The sequence below is a fragment of the Dipodomys spectabilis genome, unplaced genomic scaffold, assembly GCF_019054845.1.
Source record: "Dipodomys spectabilis isolate Male_0828 unplaced genomic scaffold, ASM1905484v1 ptg000038l, whole genome shotgun sequence".
NCBI lineage: Eukaryota > Metazoa > Chordata > Mammalia > Rodentia > Heteromyidae > Dipodomys > Dipodomys spectabilis.
This window is the reverse complement of record NW_024870715.1, coordinates 2,421,240-2,439,702: the sequence shown is the minus strand read 5'-3', so window position 1 is coordinate 2,439,702 and position 18,463 is coordinate 2,421,240. Positions and strand designations below refer to the sequence as shown.

Below are 18,463 nucleotides of genomic sequence, written 5' to 3'. Positions count from 1 at the left end.
CCTCATGGCTGGAGTGATCTTCTCACCTACTTCTCCTGAGTAGCTGGGACTACAGGAGCATGACATTCACAAGAACTACTGAGTCACATGGTAAATATATTCCCCCAGAAGAAAACTGCATTTTCCAAAATGTGATAAGGAGGAATTGTTTCCACCCTGAGAAGAAATGTGTGTAAGTTCCAGGTGGAAAGTACTTGTTATGTTTTCTTTCAAAGTTAGACATGCTGCTATATATGGATCTCACGGAAGACATCATACTCTTCAATTAGTAATGGCATTAGTCATGTTTAATCATATTTCCATATTTATTAGCTATCTTCTCCAGTTAAGTATTGTTTATTTTGCTATGTTTTAAAAGGGGCTGGAGTTCTTCCAGCATTTTTGTAAATGTTCTCTGGAAATAATTTTTTTATGAATAGAAAGTTTATCTTTTACAATCCACTCTGTAATTTGCCTGGTTTTGTTGTTGTTGTTGTTGTTTAGGTCCTGGAGCTTGAACTCATGGCTTTGGTGCTGTCTCTGAGCTCTTTTGTTCAAGGCAAGCACTCTACCGCTTGAGCCACAGCACCAATTCTGTATGTTTTTTGTGATTAATTAGAGATAAGAGTCTCACAAATGTTTCTACCTGAGCTGGCTTTGAATGGAGATCTTTAGATCTCACCATCCTGAATAGGTAGGATTTCAGGCATGAGCCACTGGCACATGGCGGTGCTTATTTGATAAAATACATTCTTAATTCTAATGATGCTCAATAAATTGCTCTTTTTTCTTTGTCAGATGAGTTATGTCTGGTTAAGGAAGACTTTCCTATCTAATGCATTTATATTTATTCTTCTGCTATTTCCTAGAAATTTCCCATCTACCTAGAACTGATTTTGTGTATGACACAAAAAAGATTCAAGATTCATATTTTCCATAGAGATACTTACTTGGTTCTAGAAATATTTGTTGAAAAGATTACCTTTTTCTAAACACTTTTATCCCAGTTATAAATCATTTGCTCTCTATATTTGCAGTTTTATTTTACTGTTTTTTTTTCTGTCCTAGTCTAATACCATATTGCTTTAACACTTTATATGTAAATGTGGAATAATATTATTCTGCCCTAACTGTGACTTTGTTTGGCAAATTTCCAGTTTTGCTCTGTATCAGGCAATTTCAGTCTTAACACATTTGGCATTTGGAGCTGGATACTGTGTTGTGGGCAGCCAAATTGCACATTGAACTCTGTGTGATTGGTGTTTCCAATCCTGATTTCTTTTGTTGCTGTCAAATTCAGTTCTGTTTAGTTCTCTCATATTTCATTAAGACTTTAAAACAATCCTTCAGGGGAGAATTGATGTGAAATAAGCTTATTTATCTCTAAGGACACATATTTTAGGAGATTGTGAATTTTTTGTCTTTTCTTTTTTGGTACTGGGAATTGAACCCAGAATGTTGCACTTTCTAGGCAAGCACTTTACCACTGAGCTACAACCCAGCCCATGAAATACTTTTTTAGCTATGATAAAGTCTCATGCCCTTTGGTATATATTGGCTTTGACTCCATCAAAATATAAGAATACATGTTAATAAAAAAGAGAACATAAATAAGGATGGGGAAAGGATACCATCTTTTAATCTTGGTTTCTTTTTTCCACAGTTGTCCTAACATTTGTAAGGTTGATATAATTTTGATTAATCAACTTAGATATAAGGATATAGCATAGTAATGTGTGCTACTGCATGATCTACTGAGTTTTTCTTCTGTTTCTCCCTAATATTAGTGAAGGTTTATGAAAAGAAATATAGTCCTGTAGATCTGTTGCATAATACATTAAAAAAATTAGGATTTTCTTATAAGAGGGACTGCTGTATGGTTAGTAAAATGTATGGTTTATTGCCAAAGCTGATAACAGATGAAGCTGATGACAGATACAGCTTGTATATCATAAGTCTTTTAATTGTTTCTATGTTAGTAGCATTGTAGAAATATAAGATTCAATTTATGTTCCAAAATTTATGTTCTTATTACAGACTTACAAAATGGATATTCTGGAGGCATGATGTTAAGGTCCAATATGTCAACTACCACAAACATAATTCCAAGAGCATTTCCTGAGGAACATTTGAAGCAGGGCTATAAAAGTTTAAAACCAGAAATTGTGTGTGTGTTTGTGTGTGTGTACGTGTGCACACACATACGAGCATGCATGTGCACACACTAGTCCTGGGACTTGAACTCAGGGCCTGAGCACTGTCACTAATACTCTACTACTCAAGCCACAGCTCCATTTCTGGCTTTTTGATAGTTAATTTGACATAAGAGTCTCATGAACTTTCTTGCCCAGGCTGTCTTTGAATCATGATCCTAGTCTCCTGAGTAAATAGGATTACATGCATAAGCAACCATGCTCATCTCTGAAACCAGTATTTTTAAAGAATCTCATGGTCCTAATATTTTCTTACACCATCAATATCTCATTGGATCACTATTTTCTCAGCATTCTTCACAAAGAAAGGTCAAAAACTCATATTCTAACATATATTTTAAGCATTCTACTATAAATTCCATCCATCAGTGAAAAAGTAATTAATATAAATATTTGATATAAAACAAACTACATAATCAAGTAATTCAAATAATTATTTCATTTCATCAAATTAATCAATTACTTTAAAAACACAGAAGTATAAATTATATAACCCAAAGAACATTTATAAATTATATTTATATGCATGAGCATTTGATTAAATAAGTTAATTATATTTATAAAACAAAAATATGCATAGGCCTGTTATGTTTAGAACTATATATTTACATCCCAAATGTGTAATACATGTATGTTTGCATATATAACCATGTTGGTACATACATTACTAAGGTAGAGTAGCAAGATAGCTTCACATTAATTATTAAGATCCTAATCTATTCAAGTGAATGACTAGCTTAATTAAGCTTTAGGTTTTTTGTAAAGTGTAAAATACTTTAATAACTGCTATAACCTGGAAAAGTTTTAGTGGGATTAGGTAGCCACCTTTTCACAGAAGTCTCTGTGAAAAAAAACATGAGAGACCTGGTATTAGAAAGGAAACCTTTTCACTGTTATTCTTCTCCATTATGCTTGGTTAGAACCTGAGTGGATTTCCTACATGAACTCACCAAGAAACAAACCAAACCACATTAAAACAAGAGTATAATTTTTCTATGCATAAAAATGAGCAGTCATTTGTTATGTGCCTAGCTTATTCTGTATTCAAGTTAAAGATCACAATGAAATATTTTCCAAACAATAATGCAAATAATAGAATTTCTTATAGGTATTTTCCAAATGTATTACTCCACCCTAGTCCAAAGGGAATTATTTAATCTATGCATTTTAGTAATTCTTAAATCTCTATCTTCCACTGATTTTTTTTTTCTTGTGTGTATGTGTATATGTGTGCCAATCCTGGCTCTTGAACTCAGGGCCTACTCATTGTCCCTGACCTTTATTGTTGACAGTGAGTTTTGTACTGCTTGAGCCAGAGTTCCATTTCTGGATTTTTAAAATTTTGGGTGTGATTAATTGGAGATGAGTCTCATAGACTTCCCTGTCTGAGCTGGCTTTGAAATGTAACCCTTGTATCCTCAGCCTCTTGAGTAGCTAGGATTATAGGCATGAACCACTGGCACCTGGCTTCTCACTGATTTTTACAATAGCTAGATTGTAAGCAGTTGCTGTAATATACCTTGAAGGATGGGGGAAACCTATGGGACATTTAAAATGCTACTTAACCACTTCATAATTTTTGTTTTTATATTAAATAATGTATAGAATCACCATGTATAACAATGTATCACCATTTTTCTTTTTCTGAAAGCTTCAAAAATCAATATTAACTTTCTTGGTGACAATTTAAATCATATCTATAAAATAATTTAGAGATAATGAAAACACTAAATATATACTTTCATGAAATATATTGGTATAGGATGATATTGCACATATCCCCCAATACCAAACAATAAATGACTATCATAATTTTTTAACAGTGAATTTCAAATTTCATCCCAAGTACCTATGAGCTACAAGTGACCTGAATAATCTGCCAAGGAATAATAATATCTTAAATTTTTGTTTCCGAAAACGGCAATAAAACTATGCTTTGCAACATTAACACATTAGTTGTGCTGCTCTGGCCCTATGACCAGGATGATATCTCACACATTTTATGATTTCACTATAGCAAACTCAAAGCTGTTGAACATTAGAAGCAGCACTGACCAATTCACAGCAGATGCCCTGAAGAAACACGATCCTGACCACACTGGCTGTGGCCTCCCTCCCATCACTCTTTCTTGAACTGACACTGCTATCACGTTCCACAGATTTCTCAAGCAAACAGGCAATGGATAAACAGGAGGCCATACCAGCAGGGGCTCATCAGGGGCACTGGTAGACAGCTCAGTAGATGATGTGCGGGTGGTGCTGAGCCCAGTGAGGGAAACATTTGAGAGCCTCCTCCGCCTCACACCACTGCAATTGTTAGGGATTTTAAATGCACATCTCTTATGGTAATTTAGACCGCATCCTGGAAAGCAAAAATAAAAATAGCTTTTATTTAGCAATAAATTAAAAGCTATTCCACTATTAGTTATAAACTGAGAATTAAAATGGTCCTCCTTCCATTTTACTCTTTATGAGGCTGTTTGGAAATTCAGATTTTCTTTTGTGTTTTCAGATTTTTTTCTCCTTATCTGTAAAGGGGATAGGTAGACAGACAGACAGACAGACAGACAGACAGACAGACAGACAGAGACAGAGAGACAGATATAGATATATGTTCTGATTTTTGTTGGACAAGCTTAGCAACTCTTTTATCATTTTTTAAAATGGTCTGACATATAATGAAGTTGGGCTTTGAAATACTTAGACATAAAATTCAAAGTACATTAAGCCATATGCACAAGTTCAAATGGATATTGACATGGAGGCTGAATTAATTACAGTTGTCCATAACTCTGGAACTGAATCTTGGCCCCACAATTTACCTGTAATTATTTCACCTCAGTTCCCCTGTCTGTGAGCTGAAGACTGAAGTATGTACTTTTTGGTTGGAATGTGGCACTTGACTTGCAAGTGTAAGGCCCTGAGTTCAATCCTCCTGCCTCAAAAAGTAACTAGTTGATAGAATTATTAAGAAAATATGTAAAATACCTTACATAGTGATTTCTACATAATTAAGAAGTCAACATTTCCTTGGAGGAAATAGCAGTTTCATTTTAGTATGTCTGTAATTCACAATCCCATGCTAGAATTTTGTTACTTGCTATACAACAAGCCAGACACATATTCATAAAGCCTGTGTTACAAACTCAGACATCAAGGTACTCAGAGGTTCCTATAAACATGGCCAATGGGAACTGACTATAACTGCCCATGGTAGATTCTGGGTATCCCTCACATTTGTAAGAATTGCAGCATGAGGAGAGCTTCCACTGAGATTTCAAAAGAAGGCCTAAAATGCCAGATAGTGTGAAATAGAAATTAAAGTCTCTGAAGGCAGTCCCAGTGGATAGCCCAGAAAGATGGAGATGATAGGAACATGGAATATCTGGTCAGAAAAGCTGTGGGTAGTAAAGAGAGACAATATTGGCAAGAGCATAGCAGCAGGGTTGCTCCTGCTTTTTTGGAGCACACATCAAGATACAGGGTACCCTAGATGGAAGACAAGATCTTTAAGGATTTAGTAATTGTCTTGTTGACTTTTAGTCTATCCTGTTCCTTGCTTTGAAATGGGAATTTTTATCATGTATTATTGTATGCTAGAAATACGTAAATTCATTTTTTTTACTTTGAAAACAACAACAACAACAGTAACTCTTAGCTCCTAGCTAGTTGGAGAGATGGATGGAGAGGTGGAAGTTTTAGTTGAAGAATTGAAGAAAAATAACTAACTGAAGTAGGCCTTTGAAAGATGTATTTTGTTTGTCTCTGGCTTCTTTCAATTCTTTCTTTCTATCTTTCTTTCTTTCTTTCCTTCCTTCCTTCCTTCCTTCTTTCCTTCCTTCCTTCCCCCTTCCTTCCTTCCCTATCTCCTTTCTTCCTTCATTCCTTCTTCTCTTCCTTCTAGCCTTCCTTCTTCTCTCCTTCCTCCCTTCCCTCCCTCCTTTCTTTCCTTCCTCCCTTCTCTTCCTCCTCCTTTTTCCCCACCTGTCTCCTCACCTCTCTCTGTTTCTTGCTCCTTCCTGGCTGCTATAAGCTGAGAATTTTGCTTTACAGTGTCCTCATGTTCTATTATAATGTTTTACCTGACTAAAGGCATGAAAATAATGCAGCCAGGTGACCATGGTCTAAAAACTCAAATTGTGAACCAAAATAAATCATTCTATTTTAAGTTGGTTTTCCAGTATTTTTGTCCCCATGCTGGAAATATGACTAATACACACTCCTCTAGAACTTAACTTGCCTTTGAATACCCCGGGGGGGTGGGGAGATAGGGCCCGGAGTCTAGTGGTAGAGATGGGAGGACAGGGATGATAGAGGAAAAACAAAGGAGGAGGCAACAAAAGTTTGATAAGAAATGTACTCATTACCTTGCTCATGTAATTGTAACCCCTCTGTACGGTATTTTCACAATAAAAAACTTATTATAAAAAGAAATTAAGGATGTATGATGAGCTTATTTATAGGTTGCATAGGTTGCATAAAACTTTAGTCATACTGGCCATACTTCAAAGAGTTCTATTCTCCTCAAACCTGTCATTAAATAAGGTCATTAAATAAGGTCTTAAAACTACCTCATACTGTTCTCAAATCTGTCTCTTGCAGTTCAGTGAGTTCTTTGTGTGGCTCACACCTGTAATCTCATCTACTTGGGATGAAGAGGTGGGAGGATTATGATTCTATGACAGAATGAACAAAAGCAATGTGAGACTGTATCTGAAACACCGACTAAAAGCACGAAGGCTAAAGGCATGGTTCAAAAGACAGAATGCATGTCTAGCAACTGTGAAGCCCTAGGTTCAATCTCAAACATTAAAGAAAAAGGGTATACATAGAATATATAAAACCATAGAATTAAGGTTAGAAATTCAGGAATGAATCACAATCTACTCAATAGCTGAGTGATCTCAGATGGTTTGATTAACCTAAATGTCTCCTCATTTTGATGTCTACTATTTTAATATCTGGCTTACTCAAGATGCAACTTTACTTTCATTTTGTTGCTAGCACATCCCATATAATGTAGGGAGGAAATATTTCCACATGAGATAGAGAAAAGATGTGAGAGCCAGGGTCCTAAGATCAGGCCAAGAATGTTAAACAGGAAATTTTAAAGTAGACAAAATACTTCAATATAAATCCATGCACTCCGCTAAAACCTGCCCAGATGATACTTCTGAGGTACTGAGAAGACTGCCAGAAAGGTATAACATAAGCAGATAGCTCTGGGTTGTATTCAACTTGCAGGGGAAGAAACTTACCTTCACATTTAAGGCCCTGACGCACCAGCCCCCACAGCATTTCTCCACAATGATCACAGAATGCTGGAGCTCGATATGAATGAACAAAGAGAGCATGTGGACGAATCTGGAAGTCTTCAAAGGTGGCAGAAGCTGTAGAAACAATAATGTTCAAAAAGAGATTGGATGGATTTGCTATTCTGTAAATAGGAAGAGAACAAGATAATTAGTCTGGGAATATGTACTCTTGGTACATCTGGGGAAGAAAAGAGGCAACATGATCTGGTCTTTCAGTCATTAATTTGTATTCTTCCCACCCCAGTTTCAATGGTGGCTGAGCATCACTCTGCCCTTCCTGTCTGTTGATATGTTAGACCACCTCGAAATAGTGAAAATGCTAGAAAAAAGTATGAATAAAGGGATGACAAAATGTAGTTGACAAATACTTGATAGTAGTTGAAAATACTTGTTTTTTTTCTTTCATAAATAGATCAGCAAGGTATTCAAAACTATTAATAAAACAAAAAAGTTGGTGAATTGAATTTAGACAGATCTGAAAGTAACATATCTGAGCACAATCACAGAGAGTCATTAAAAGGGCAAGATAAAATTGCTTCCATCATAGCAGCATGTTTTAGAGGAGAGAGAAGTCTTGAGCAATAAAACCAAACACTAAAACCCATGCCTTAGCAATAACATAGCATCTTCATCACCAACTCACCAAAAAGAAGGATTTAATATACACATTGATTAACTGAGAATACACTTCTATAAACTACATTCATACTAGATGCACATTTTATTTCTTTTTTTATTTTATTGTAAAGATGCGGTACAGAGGGGTTAAAGTTATATGAGTAAGATAATTATATTTTTTGTCAAGCATTGTTACCCCCTCCTTTTTTTTCTCCTACTATCCCTTCTATCCCCCACCTCTCTCACTCCTCCCCCTCCCCCTGAAGTTGTAAAGTTCATTTCCAACATAGAATCTTATGAGTATCACAATGGGTTATCCTGTATCTTATTTCAGCATTTCGTCATTCCCCTTGCCCTCCGATGTTTTATTTCTTATAACTGCTGATATTCTAAGGTGCTCTGAAATATATTGTTCCAGTTTTATTTTTCCAAATGATATTTTATTACATTATAAAAAGTTTTTACTTTTGCTGTGGTTGATCAAATCAAGATATAGATAGATAGATAGATAGATAGATAGATAGATAGATAGATAGATAGATAGATAGATAGATAGATATGAATGACTGAAAAAGGCACCCCTCAAGCAGGATCCCAGTTACAGCAGATAAGTCTGAAAGAATCCTATCTCAAGTTAACTAGCAGATAGCTGGAACTAGAGGTGTGGTCCAAGTGGTAGAACTCTCAGCCTAAGAGAAAAAAGCCAAATGAGAAGGTGAAGCCCTGAGTTCAAGCCCTACTATAGGCACAAAACAAAATGTCCCAAATGCCCAAAACGATAAACAAACAAGGCGGAAGTCTTCTTTCAAAGTTCTAATGAACAGTGGTGCAAACTCCCAGGCTCTGTACATAGGGGTGCCTAAAGCTGAGGCTCACATTAGAGCAGAAGACACTTATTGTCAGTCATCTGAATAGGAAAGAAGCTTGGCCATTATCCAAAAGATATCTAGTGTAATCACTGTAAACTTTGTCTTCAAATACCTACAAAAAGAAGGTTTGGCTAAGTAGGTCTTCTCCAGTCCCTTAACACTTAAACACAATCATGTTACAAACAGAGCTCTATAAACTTCATCCGATTTCATTCCCAGAGAATTTGATGGGAAACGCCTTGCTATCCTTTCTCTTCCTCCTTGGTAGAAATGAGCTTAGGAAATTGCATATTTAATTCCACACATGTAGATTAAAAGATTATGGATAATGCTTTTGAACAAATCAGGGGAAAAAAAAGGTGTGATTTGTGTACCAAACATGTTCTTTGGTGATTTGGTCAAAATGTGTCTAATTTGTAGAATGTTAAATTCTTTTAAAAATCAAGTTCTCAAACACAGGAACAAAAATTGCTCTTAAAATATTAGAGAGAATGGCCACTTTGTACCCATTAACCCTTAACTTCTCCCATCATCCTCAGAGTCATTCCTCAGGCCCAAACAACTATGACAATACTATGACAGTAATTAGTTGAATAATTATTGTAGTTTTCAAACTAAGGAAGACTAAAATTTGACAATACAAATACTGCTGCAATCAAACATTTTTGAATTAATCAAGAAGAATATAAATAATTAAACTACAGGTTTTTAATGACACTCCCCCCCTAATTTATGTCATGTAAATTTGTTTTTACTTCAGCTTTGGAAAGGGATTAACATTCCAAAGCAGTCAGCATTCTTGACTTCTGTTTAAATGCCATATTTCTAAAGTTCAATTTTAATATTCTCCCGTTAATTTTAGAATAATTAAAGAGATTTTTTAAAAGAAAACTACCAAGATTGGTAAGGTTTTACATGCATTTGAAATCAAAGCACAACATCTATTCATTATGAATTTACCTACTCTGCACCCTGGGGGCCTCCGCATTGGCTGAGTACAAGCATGCCGTCTCACCTAATCACAAAATTGCACTTCAGAGATAATCGCTCTGCACAGGAAAACAAAGTGAATGCTATAATTCCATTTCATTTAAGTTTTGAAATCAAAATGGACAGACAAGAATAGGAATATTAAAGTGTCTAGAGATTCCAAGTAGGGAACAATGTGCTATCTGTCAGTCTGTCATCATCAATCAGACGACCTAAATTAAAACCATATGACAGGGCAACAAACTAAACACAATGGGCCCCTTACACTGGTATTTGTGTCTCTTTGATTTGCTCTATTCACAGTCTATTGTTACACTCCAGTGTGCAGGAGAGGAGAAAATGACATGCTTTCCTTAGTCATTGAGCAGTTGAAACAGGTAATTGAACCAAAAACACTAATATAATCAGTAGTTCTTTTAATGTTCATTACAAATTGTGGCACAAAATGGAGTAAACTGGTTAGCAGTACAGAAGAAATGAGCCTTCTGAAGCAAAATAAATAATCTTTGGAGGTCAAAATTATTTGCATAATAAAATAAAATAATGTTAGATCTTCCGAGGTTTTCAGTAATTTTTTTTACTGGAAATTTTTGGCAATTTGAGAAGAGCATTAACTCTTTCTGGTTATGCAAGTTGAAGGAGTCTGTGGTTTAAGTATCCAAATCTCATTCAATTTTCTACAAGTAAATTAGGAAGAAGATATTAATATTATTATTACCACCACCACCACCATCACCATCATCATCATCATCATCTCATTTTATAGATGAGAAAACTAAGCCTCAGAAATTAAGATACTACTCAAAGTAACATACAATCTGGACTCAGCTAGTGTTGCCATAATAGAATCATGTAAACTAGCAGCTATGAATCAATTTATCATATTTCTTTGGACATTATTCCTTGAATTATAACTAGGCAAAGTGACTCATGCTTGTATTTATTAGTAATTACTCTGAAGGCTGAGATTAAGAGTAAGGCAAGCTCAAGCAAAAGATTATGAGTGCCTATTTCAACCAACAAAAAGATGGGAATGGGGGCACATGCTTGTCATTTCATTTATGTGGGAAGAATACACAGTATTCATTCATTGTGATGCAGGCTGGCCAAGGTAAAAAGCAAGACCTTATTTTAAAAAATTACCAGAGCAGCTGGGTGCCAGTAGCTCATGCCTGTAAACTTAGCTCATCAGGAGGCTGAGAGCTGCGAATCGTTGTTCAAAGCTAGCTGGGGCAGGAAAGTCTATGAGACTCTTATCTTTAATAAACCACTAGAAAACTGGAAATAGCGCTGTGGCTCAAGGGGTAGAGCGCTTGCCTTGAGTTCAAGCCCCATAACAGACAAAAAAAAATTACCAGAGCAAAAAGGGCTAGAGGCATGGCTCAAATAGTAGAGTATCTACCTTCCATTGCTACTAAATATAACACATCACCCTTTGTAACATGTGCTTTTACTTCAGATACATTAAAATTATTAAGAAAGGAAAATTTCTATGAAATAAAGCATAGATTATTTCAATTCACGATTTATAACATGGCTCTATATTTTGAAATCTACCCCGCAAAATAAATTGGAATTAGGAATAATGATGGTAAATGAAAGGAACCCCAAGATAGGGATACAAGAGGTTTTATCTTTGTTGCTGTTGTTTTTAATGTATTTATAATGTACCATATGATTTTTTTTGTTTCTTTTCTATGTTCTTCCCCCATGGTATAACCCCTGTTTTCACTGTATTTGATTCCGGTGCCCTGCATCTTGTATATACATTTTTCTAATTTGGGGGAGAGGAAGGGAAATAACAAAAAGCTGAAATAAGGATACAGATTGACCCATTGTAACCAGGAGATGTGCAAGACACTATGTTGTAACTTTACAACTTGGGGGAGGGAAAGAGTTGGGGAAGTGGGGAAGGAAGGAATAGTAGGGGAAAAACAAAGGAAGGGGGTAACCATGCTCCATAGGAAATGTACTCATTACCTTACTCATGTAACTGTAACCCCTCTGTACAGTATCTTTACAATAACAATGTATATTTAAAAAAAAATGATTAGGTTCTGAAATTTTAAAAACTCAATGGCAATCCACAGTTTAAAACCAGATGGATCTTTTAGTCTGGAGGAGAAGCATTACCAATCAACTCAAAGCAAAACATTTTGAAGCTTTCCATAGCTGCGAAGATTTGTGGTGGGACAATTTGTTGTTGTTCTTCCTTATCAGCTGGACTACTGAAAGTATCTTTTCATTCCAGTCAGTACTTCCTCTACTCATTGCATCATCTTGATGCAAATAACCACACATTCTTCACCTTCTACCAGTCATTGACATACACAGAACAGATATGCATATATCATTTTTGGTTGCTTTACAGCTTCTGCTGGTGGAGTGATCACTCGCAATTGTGAATATCACAAATTATCAAAATCTTCTTCATATTGATTTTTAATATTCTTCTGTAATGTCTGGTCAGTAGCCATGGGTCCAAACCTTTAGAACTGAGACATTTTCATGTTTTTCCAAAGTCAATTCATATAAGCCAAAGAATCCTAATAACTTGAAGGATATAGTTAATTGATGTCATGTGCTACTAATATATCTTAAAATATACTAGGTTATAGTGCCTATTAGAAATAGGTATCTTGTTGAGTTAATAGTCCAAAGAGAAATAATAGGCCCATAAAATATGTTGTAATTACAGGACTGGAAATCTAAAGGAAAGGATGCCTGAGTCTATGAAAGCAAAGGGGCTCTACATGGGACCCTGAAGGATGAAAAGTGTTTCAAAAAGCACCCCACGGGATCAGGGAAGGACAGCATTGTTACGTAGTCCAACTTTCTTTAATGATAAGGAATTTGTAATATCATCTACGTTTTTTCTTTTTGACAATTATTTTGGCTTCTTGATACTTCATCTGTGGCATACTGTGAGAGAATCAGAAAGGATAAGAGAATTGTTCTGAAAGAAGGTCACAGTGATGGTAGGTCACCTCCCACAAGATGTGGCACAGCTATAACAGTTCTGAGATCAGTTTCTGCTCTACTCCCTGCACCCGTGCACAGAGGTGTCTCCAAGACATTTTTGTAACAAAGTCTTCCCTTCCTCTTGTAACCACTGCTCAAATTAATTTCATATTTTAAAATTTTCTTATATCTGGAACCGAGAGAAAGAAAGACCCCACAGCTGTCCAACAACAATAACACTGAATGAATTCTTGTTGAGGCAACTTGTACTAGCACTTTGCAGATACTAGAGGAAACAAAGAAGGAAATCTCCCATTTTGCCTTAACATCTGATCAGAAAAACATTAGTGAGGTGCAACGGTGTGGGCTGAGGGTGGGGGAAAGACTGGCTATGGAGTATATCATGACGGCAAAGAGAACCATTATGCATAACATGAATTTAGAGATGCTAACCAGGCTTTTCAGAAACTTCTGCAAAATTAAAAGAATATGACAAAAGACTTAAAAAAATAACTACAAAGCAAACAAACAGAAAAATGGCTCCAAGAAGACTAAGAAAGTCTCAAAAGTCAGATTGGAACAGAGTAGTTACCACAAAAATAAGCAGCTACCCCAATAAGGAGGAAAATGGATGGTAACTAAATTAAAATGATGTGACTACCCAGGGAGCAGACAGGCTCCTCTTCAGAGACAGGAAGAGAGAACATGTCAGTAAGACAGGGGCCATACAAAATCAAGTTAAATTCACCAAAGCGACTTTGGCAGAAACACTCCCCAAGAGAACCAGAAGAAGGAAAAGGTTCACATGTAGAAAAGGCCTTCCAGCTGTCTTTTATGTAGAAAGAAAGATAGAAATAGAGGCCAGGCCCACAGAATATAATAGTTTACTGCTCACACAGAGACAAAATGAGCTGAACTATTGAATTGTAATTTGTTTTTCTCTTTTCTAGAAAAGAGACGATGTTTTTTTGCTGTTGTTTTTTTAAAGAAGGAATAAAATATGCTCAAGAAAAAAATGAAGTGTACCGACTTCAAATACAGTGAAAGCAGGGGTTATACCGTGGGGGAAGGACATACAAAGCAACAAAGAAATAATCTTATAAATGCTTTAGAAACAAATGCATGAAAGAAAAAAAACATTTAAATACATATTTTAGGGTTCATTTTCCTAACATCACCTGAAAAACAAGTCATTTAAATAAGGATACAGGTGGACCCATTGCAACAATGAGAAGTACAAGTTGTCATGTTGAAAATGAACTTTACAACTTTGGTGGGGGGGTGCGGAGGATTGGGGGGGGCGTGGGGAGGCTGGGAAGGACTGGGAAGGGTAAACAAAGGAGGAGGCTACAATGCTTGATAAGAAACATACTCACGCCGGGCGCTGGTGGCTCACGCCTGTAATCCTAGCTACTCAGGAGGCTGAGATCTGAGGATCGTGGTTCAAAGCCAGCCCGGGCAGGAGAGACCGTGAGACTCCTATCTCCAATAAACCACCAGAAAACCGGAAGTGGCGCTGTAGCTCAAGTGGTAGAGCGCTCGCCTTGAGCTGAAGAGCAGAGGGACAGCGCCCAGGCCCAGAGTTCAAGCCCCACGACCGACAAAAAAAAAAAAAAAAAAAAAAAAGAAACATACTCACTATCTTGCCCATGTAATTGTAACTCCTCTGTACAGTATTTTTACAATAGAAAATAAAAATAAAAAATAAAAAAAAAAGAAAAAAAGAAAAAAAAAATAAAGTATGAAGGACAGATTATCTAAGATATAAGGACTTGAAATGATTTTCAATAGTCCCAAATAAAATATAAACGAGGGCTCAACAATTTGATTCAAATCATAAGCAAACATCTACTTCTATTTTTGTTGGATTTATTGAATTTTTATAAAGTCCTCTTATGAGAATTAAAAAGTATTCTAATACAATGTGAGTTGAATCAGAGGGTAGTAAAGATATTTAGCCCTACTTAATATAAAAACATTCTGTAAAAAGTTAACATTTCAAACTATGTAGTGCTTGTATGAGACAAAGGAGAGAGCAACAGGACAGAATTGGTAATACAGTAATCTATCCTATAAGTTTAAAATATAAAAGGATATATAATAGACTGATGAGGAAGCACCATTTAAAAATACCTAGTATCAGTTAATTACATTATTAAATTATTAATTTATTACATTAATGTATAAAAAGTCTGAAACCAGTAACAATTAGTAATTTGGGGGAAAACAAATTAGAACCTTATCTTGTATCTTAAATAATTATCACATGAGTTAAAAAGTTAAACTGAACAGGGCTGGGAAGGTGGCTCAGTGGTAGAGCGCTTGCCTTGCATGCCTGAGGCCCTGGGTTCGATTCCTCAGCACCACATAAGCAAAAAGAAAAAAGCCGGAAGTGGCGCTGTGGCTCAAGTGGTAGAGTACTTGCCTTGAGCTGAAGAGCTGAGGGACAGCGCCCAGGCCCAGAGTTCAGGCCCCACGACCAGACCCCCCCCCCCTCCCAAAAAAAAAAAAAAGTTAAACAGAACATACAAAACTATAGAAAACATAGAATAGAACAAAGTGAACCTTAGTAAGCTTCTGGAGAAAAAAAAAAGAGGTAACATGTAGTGAGGAAATGTCAGTAGAATGATCATGGAGTGGAGGCTACTGGTTGACTTGCCCAAGTGCCATGTAATAGTATCTTTTACACGACACTGTTAAAAAAGGTTCATTTATTAATAATTATATATTTGAGGTCACAAAAATCTAATTATGTTTAGTGCTTTCAGGTGTATAGCACATAATTACTAACATTTGTGGAACGATTTCTATGCATTGTTAGGTACCAGGCACGTAGGGGATGAGACTTTAAAAAAAATAAAGAAAATAAACATTCATTTCCTGCTCGGAAAAAAAAAAAATCTTCTTTGCATTTCCCTCCTCCTCATTTTCCGAAACCAGAGGCAGGCAGAAGGGTTGTAGGAGTACATTGATGGTAACCCTGAAACAAAGCTCAGGAAGTCTGGGATCCACATATGAACCCAGAGAGTTGCAATAAACATCTAAGGATCCTTTATTTCTTTCCTCGGATATGGAGCTGGGTTTATAGCTACCATAGAAGTCGGCTTTACAAGCATCAATGCCTCCTTCCAGGAAAAGCCACAGCATAGAAAAGTTGTAAAATATACGTAATTATGATTTTTTTTGCTAAAACCTTGTTTTGAGAAACTATTATTTGTATAAATTATTAAGATGTTGTTGGATTTTGTTGGTAGAAAAATTATTGTAAAAATTTCAACAAAATTGATAATAAATATGTTGTATAAGCTTTTTTCCAAACTCTTCTCCAGGAGCAGCACTTAAACTTGGGATGTTAATAGAACAGGAGACAGGTTAAAAAGAGTAGGGGTCAGAGATACTACATAAGAAATAATAATAAACCATTTCTGGTAGTCACAATAATAAAATGCTGCCAATTTTTATTTGCCAATTATAATATATGAATTTAAAATAGTTTTCAAACAGAACATTACATAACTAAAGAAAGACAAGAATGAAATGTAATTATTTTATGCCATCTATCTCTATACTGAGATGTTGGCCAACAATATTCTGTTCAATAGGTACATGTTTGTCTCTTCCATACAAATCTTGTTGACTTGTATACAGCTAATTTTCATCTAGCTAACTCCTACCCATCTATACTGTTCTCTTCTCTGTTCCCATCCTCTTGGTACATTTCTGTTCTGGAATGAAACCTGTCACTGTATACTGCCACCCTTCATCATTTTGTCATTCACAACTGATAGATTGCTGGAGGCAGAGATGACAATGTCTCTGAGCTTATATACAAATTAAAGCAATCAATGAATCTTCAAGGAAGAATTATCAAGCCTTTACACATCAGTTACCTACAACTCAAAGTTTCTGTATTTTATTTAATCATGGCAATATGTAACTATAGTATTTCAAATAAAAAAGCAAAGCTCACCAGAGACACAATTTGGATCTATTTTGAAAGGTTTCTCCAATGTTTTTAAGGGATGTAGTTGTTTACATCGTTTGGCCCTAATGGCAGATGAATATAGGGAATGTTGAAAACCATGAACACAATTCTAGAGCAGCCTTGAGCTGAAATTCTGGTTATAGCAAATGGCTGATGTTGGATAAGGAACTTTTTTTGCTTTTTTCTTTTCTTCTTTTCTTTGTCTGTCTTGAGGTTTGAACTGAAGGTATAGGCACTGTCTCTGAACTTTTTCCCTCAAGACTAGCACTCTACCACTTTGAGCCACAGCTCCACTTCCTTGGATAAGGATCTTCATTTCTCTCAACTTGATGTGCAACTCTACAAAAGTTGCATAGTGAAACACCTCATTAGGCCACGAGGACAAAAAGGGATTGGCATAGTTCTTAGAATATTGGTGGAACCATCACAAAAATTTCTAAGCAAAATGATTGAGTATAGTCTTTAAAGCCAAGACCTAAGTGTGAATTCCAGTAATTAATATTGTTCATAATAATATTGTCATGATCATCAATACTAAGGGTGGGAATATTGCTTTTAAGTTTGTTGCCAAGCAAGGATACTTAAAAACTAAGAGCTTTAAAACCTACTATTTTTTGTTCCTTTACTTCATAAAGGGTATGTTTCCACTGTAGAGGAAATTGCTTTTCTATTCACTGTTCTGGTTAACACTAATTAAATGAAGCTAGGTCCATAGGGCTATGTCTAGTTCCTTCTCTAATATGAATCAATTAACAGTTGGGAATTGCAATGGGGAAAGAAGGGTCACCATATCCTGATGTGACTGAATGACAAATGCCACAGCTGGAAAGAGATTAGAGAGCATCTCAGGTCAAGAAAGAATGTAAATGGCTGCCCCATGTGTCTAACATAGAGGAAAAAGAAAATTAAGTAAAAATGTCATGGAGTCAAATTCTAGCTAATGAGTGCAAACTCTGCAGGCACCCTGAATAGAGGGAAAGAAAGGTCAAGTCTGTTTCTCAGAAAGCTCTATGGTGTACAAGAGACTTTATACCTTTAAAAGGATAATGACCTAATTTACATGCAGAACACCAGCATACAAATTACCTTTTAGACTTTTTATAAAAGGCGGGTAGACAAAGACTACATACAGCATTATATGCATTATATAGACATGATCTGAGAGGCAGCAGGGTTTCTGAGGACAAATGGCATACTGTGGTCAAATACATTTATTTGCATATAGAGACACCAAGATTTTATATTCCTTCTTCAAGTTTCTTAGTTTCCCTGTAATTTCCTTAACAAACATTATGATGTTTTCTTTTTGTGATCTATGAACACAAAACTCTTGTAAGCTATGAAATCTGCTAGGTATCCCTACTCCAGAAGAAGAAAGAATCTAACAGTTGTTCAATCCAGTGTCATTGTTGCTGTGCCAGCAGGACCTGGGTGCAGGAGTTGTTTTGCCTATGGGTAAAGAAGTGGTTCTGACTATAACTCAGGGACACAGAGAAGGGAGAAAGATGGGGTTGAGGGGCTCTCTTTATGAAA

The 18,463-nt window shown here is 35.9% G+C and overlaps 1 protein-coding gene across 2 annotated transcripts in view; it reads right to left on the bottom strand.

The window, feature by feature from the left end:
• The window catches only part of Prkd1 (protein kinase D1), a 325,743-nt gene that overhangs the window by 80,340 nt on the left and 226,940 nt on the right, over positions 1-18,463 (bottom strand). For both annotated transcript variants that reach the window (XM_042677421.1, XM_042677422.1), the window contains exons 3-4: positions 7,451-7,582; positions 4,394-4,554 (exon numbers count right to left, since the gene is read on the bottom strand). In XM_042677421.1, coding sequence (XP_042533355.1) covers positions 4,394-4,554; positions 7,451-7,582 — 293 coding nt within the window. The remainder of the gene's footprint in view (positions 1-4,393; positions 4,555-7,450; positions 7,583-18,463) is intronic.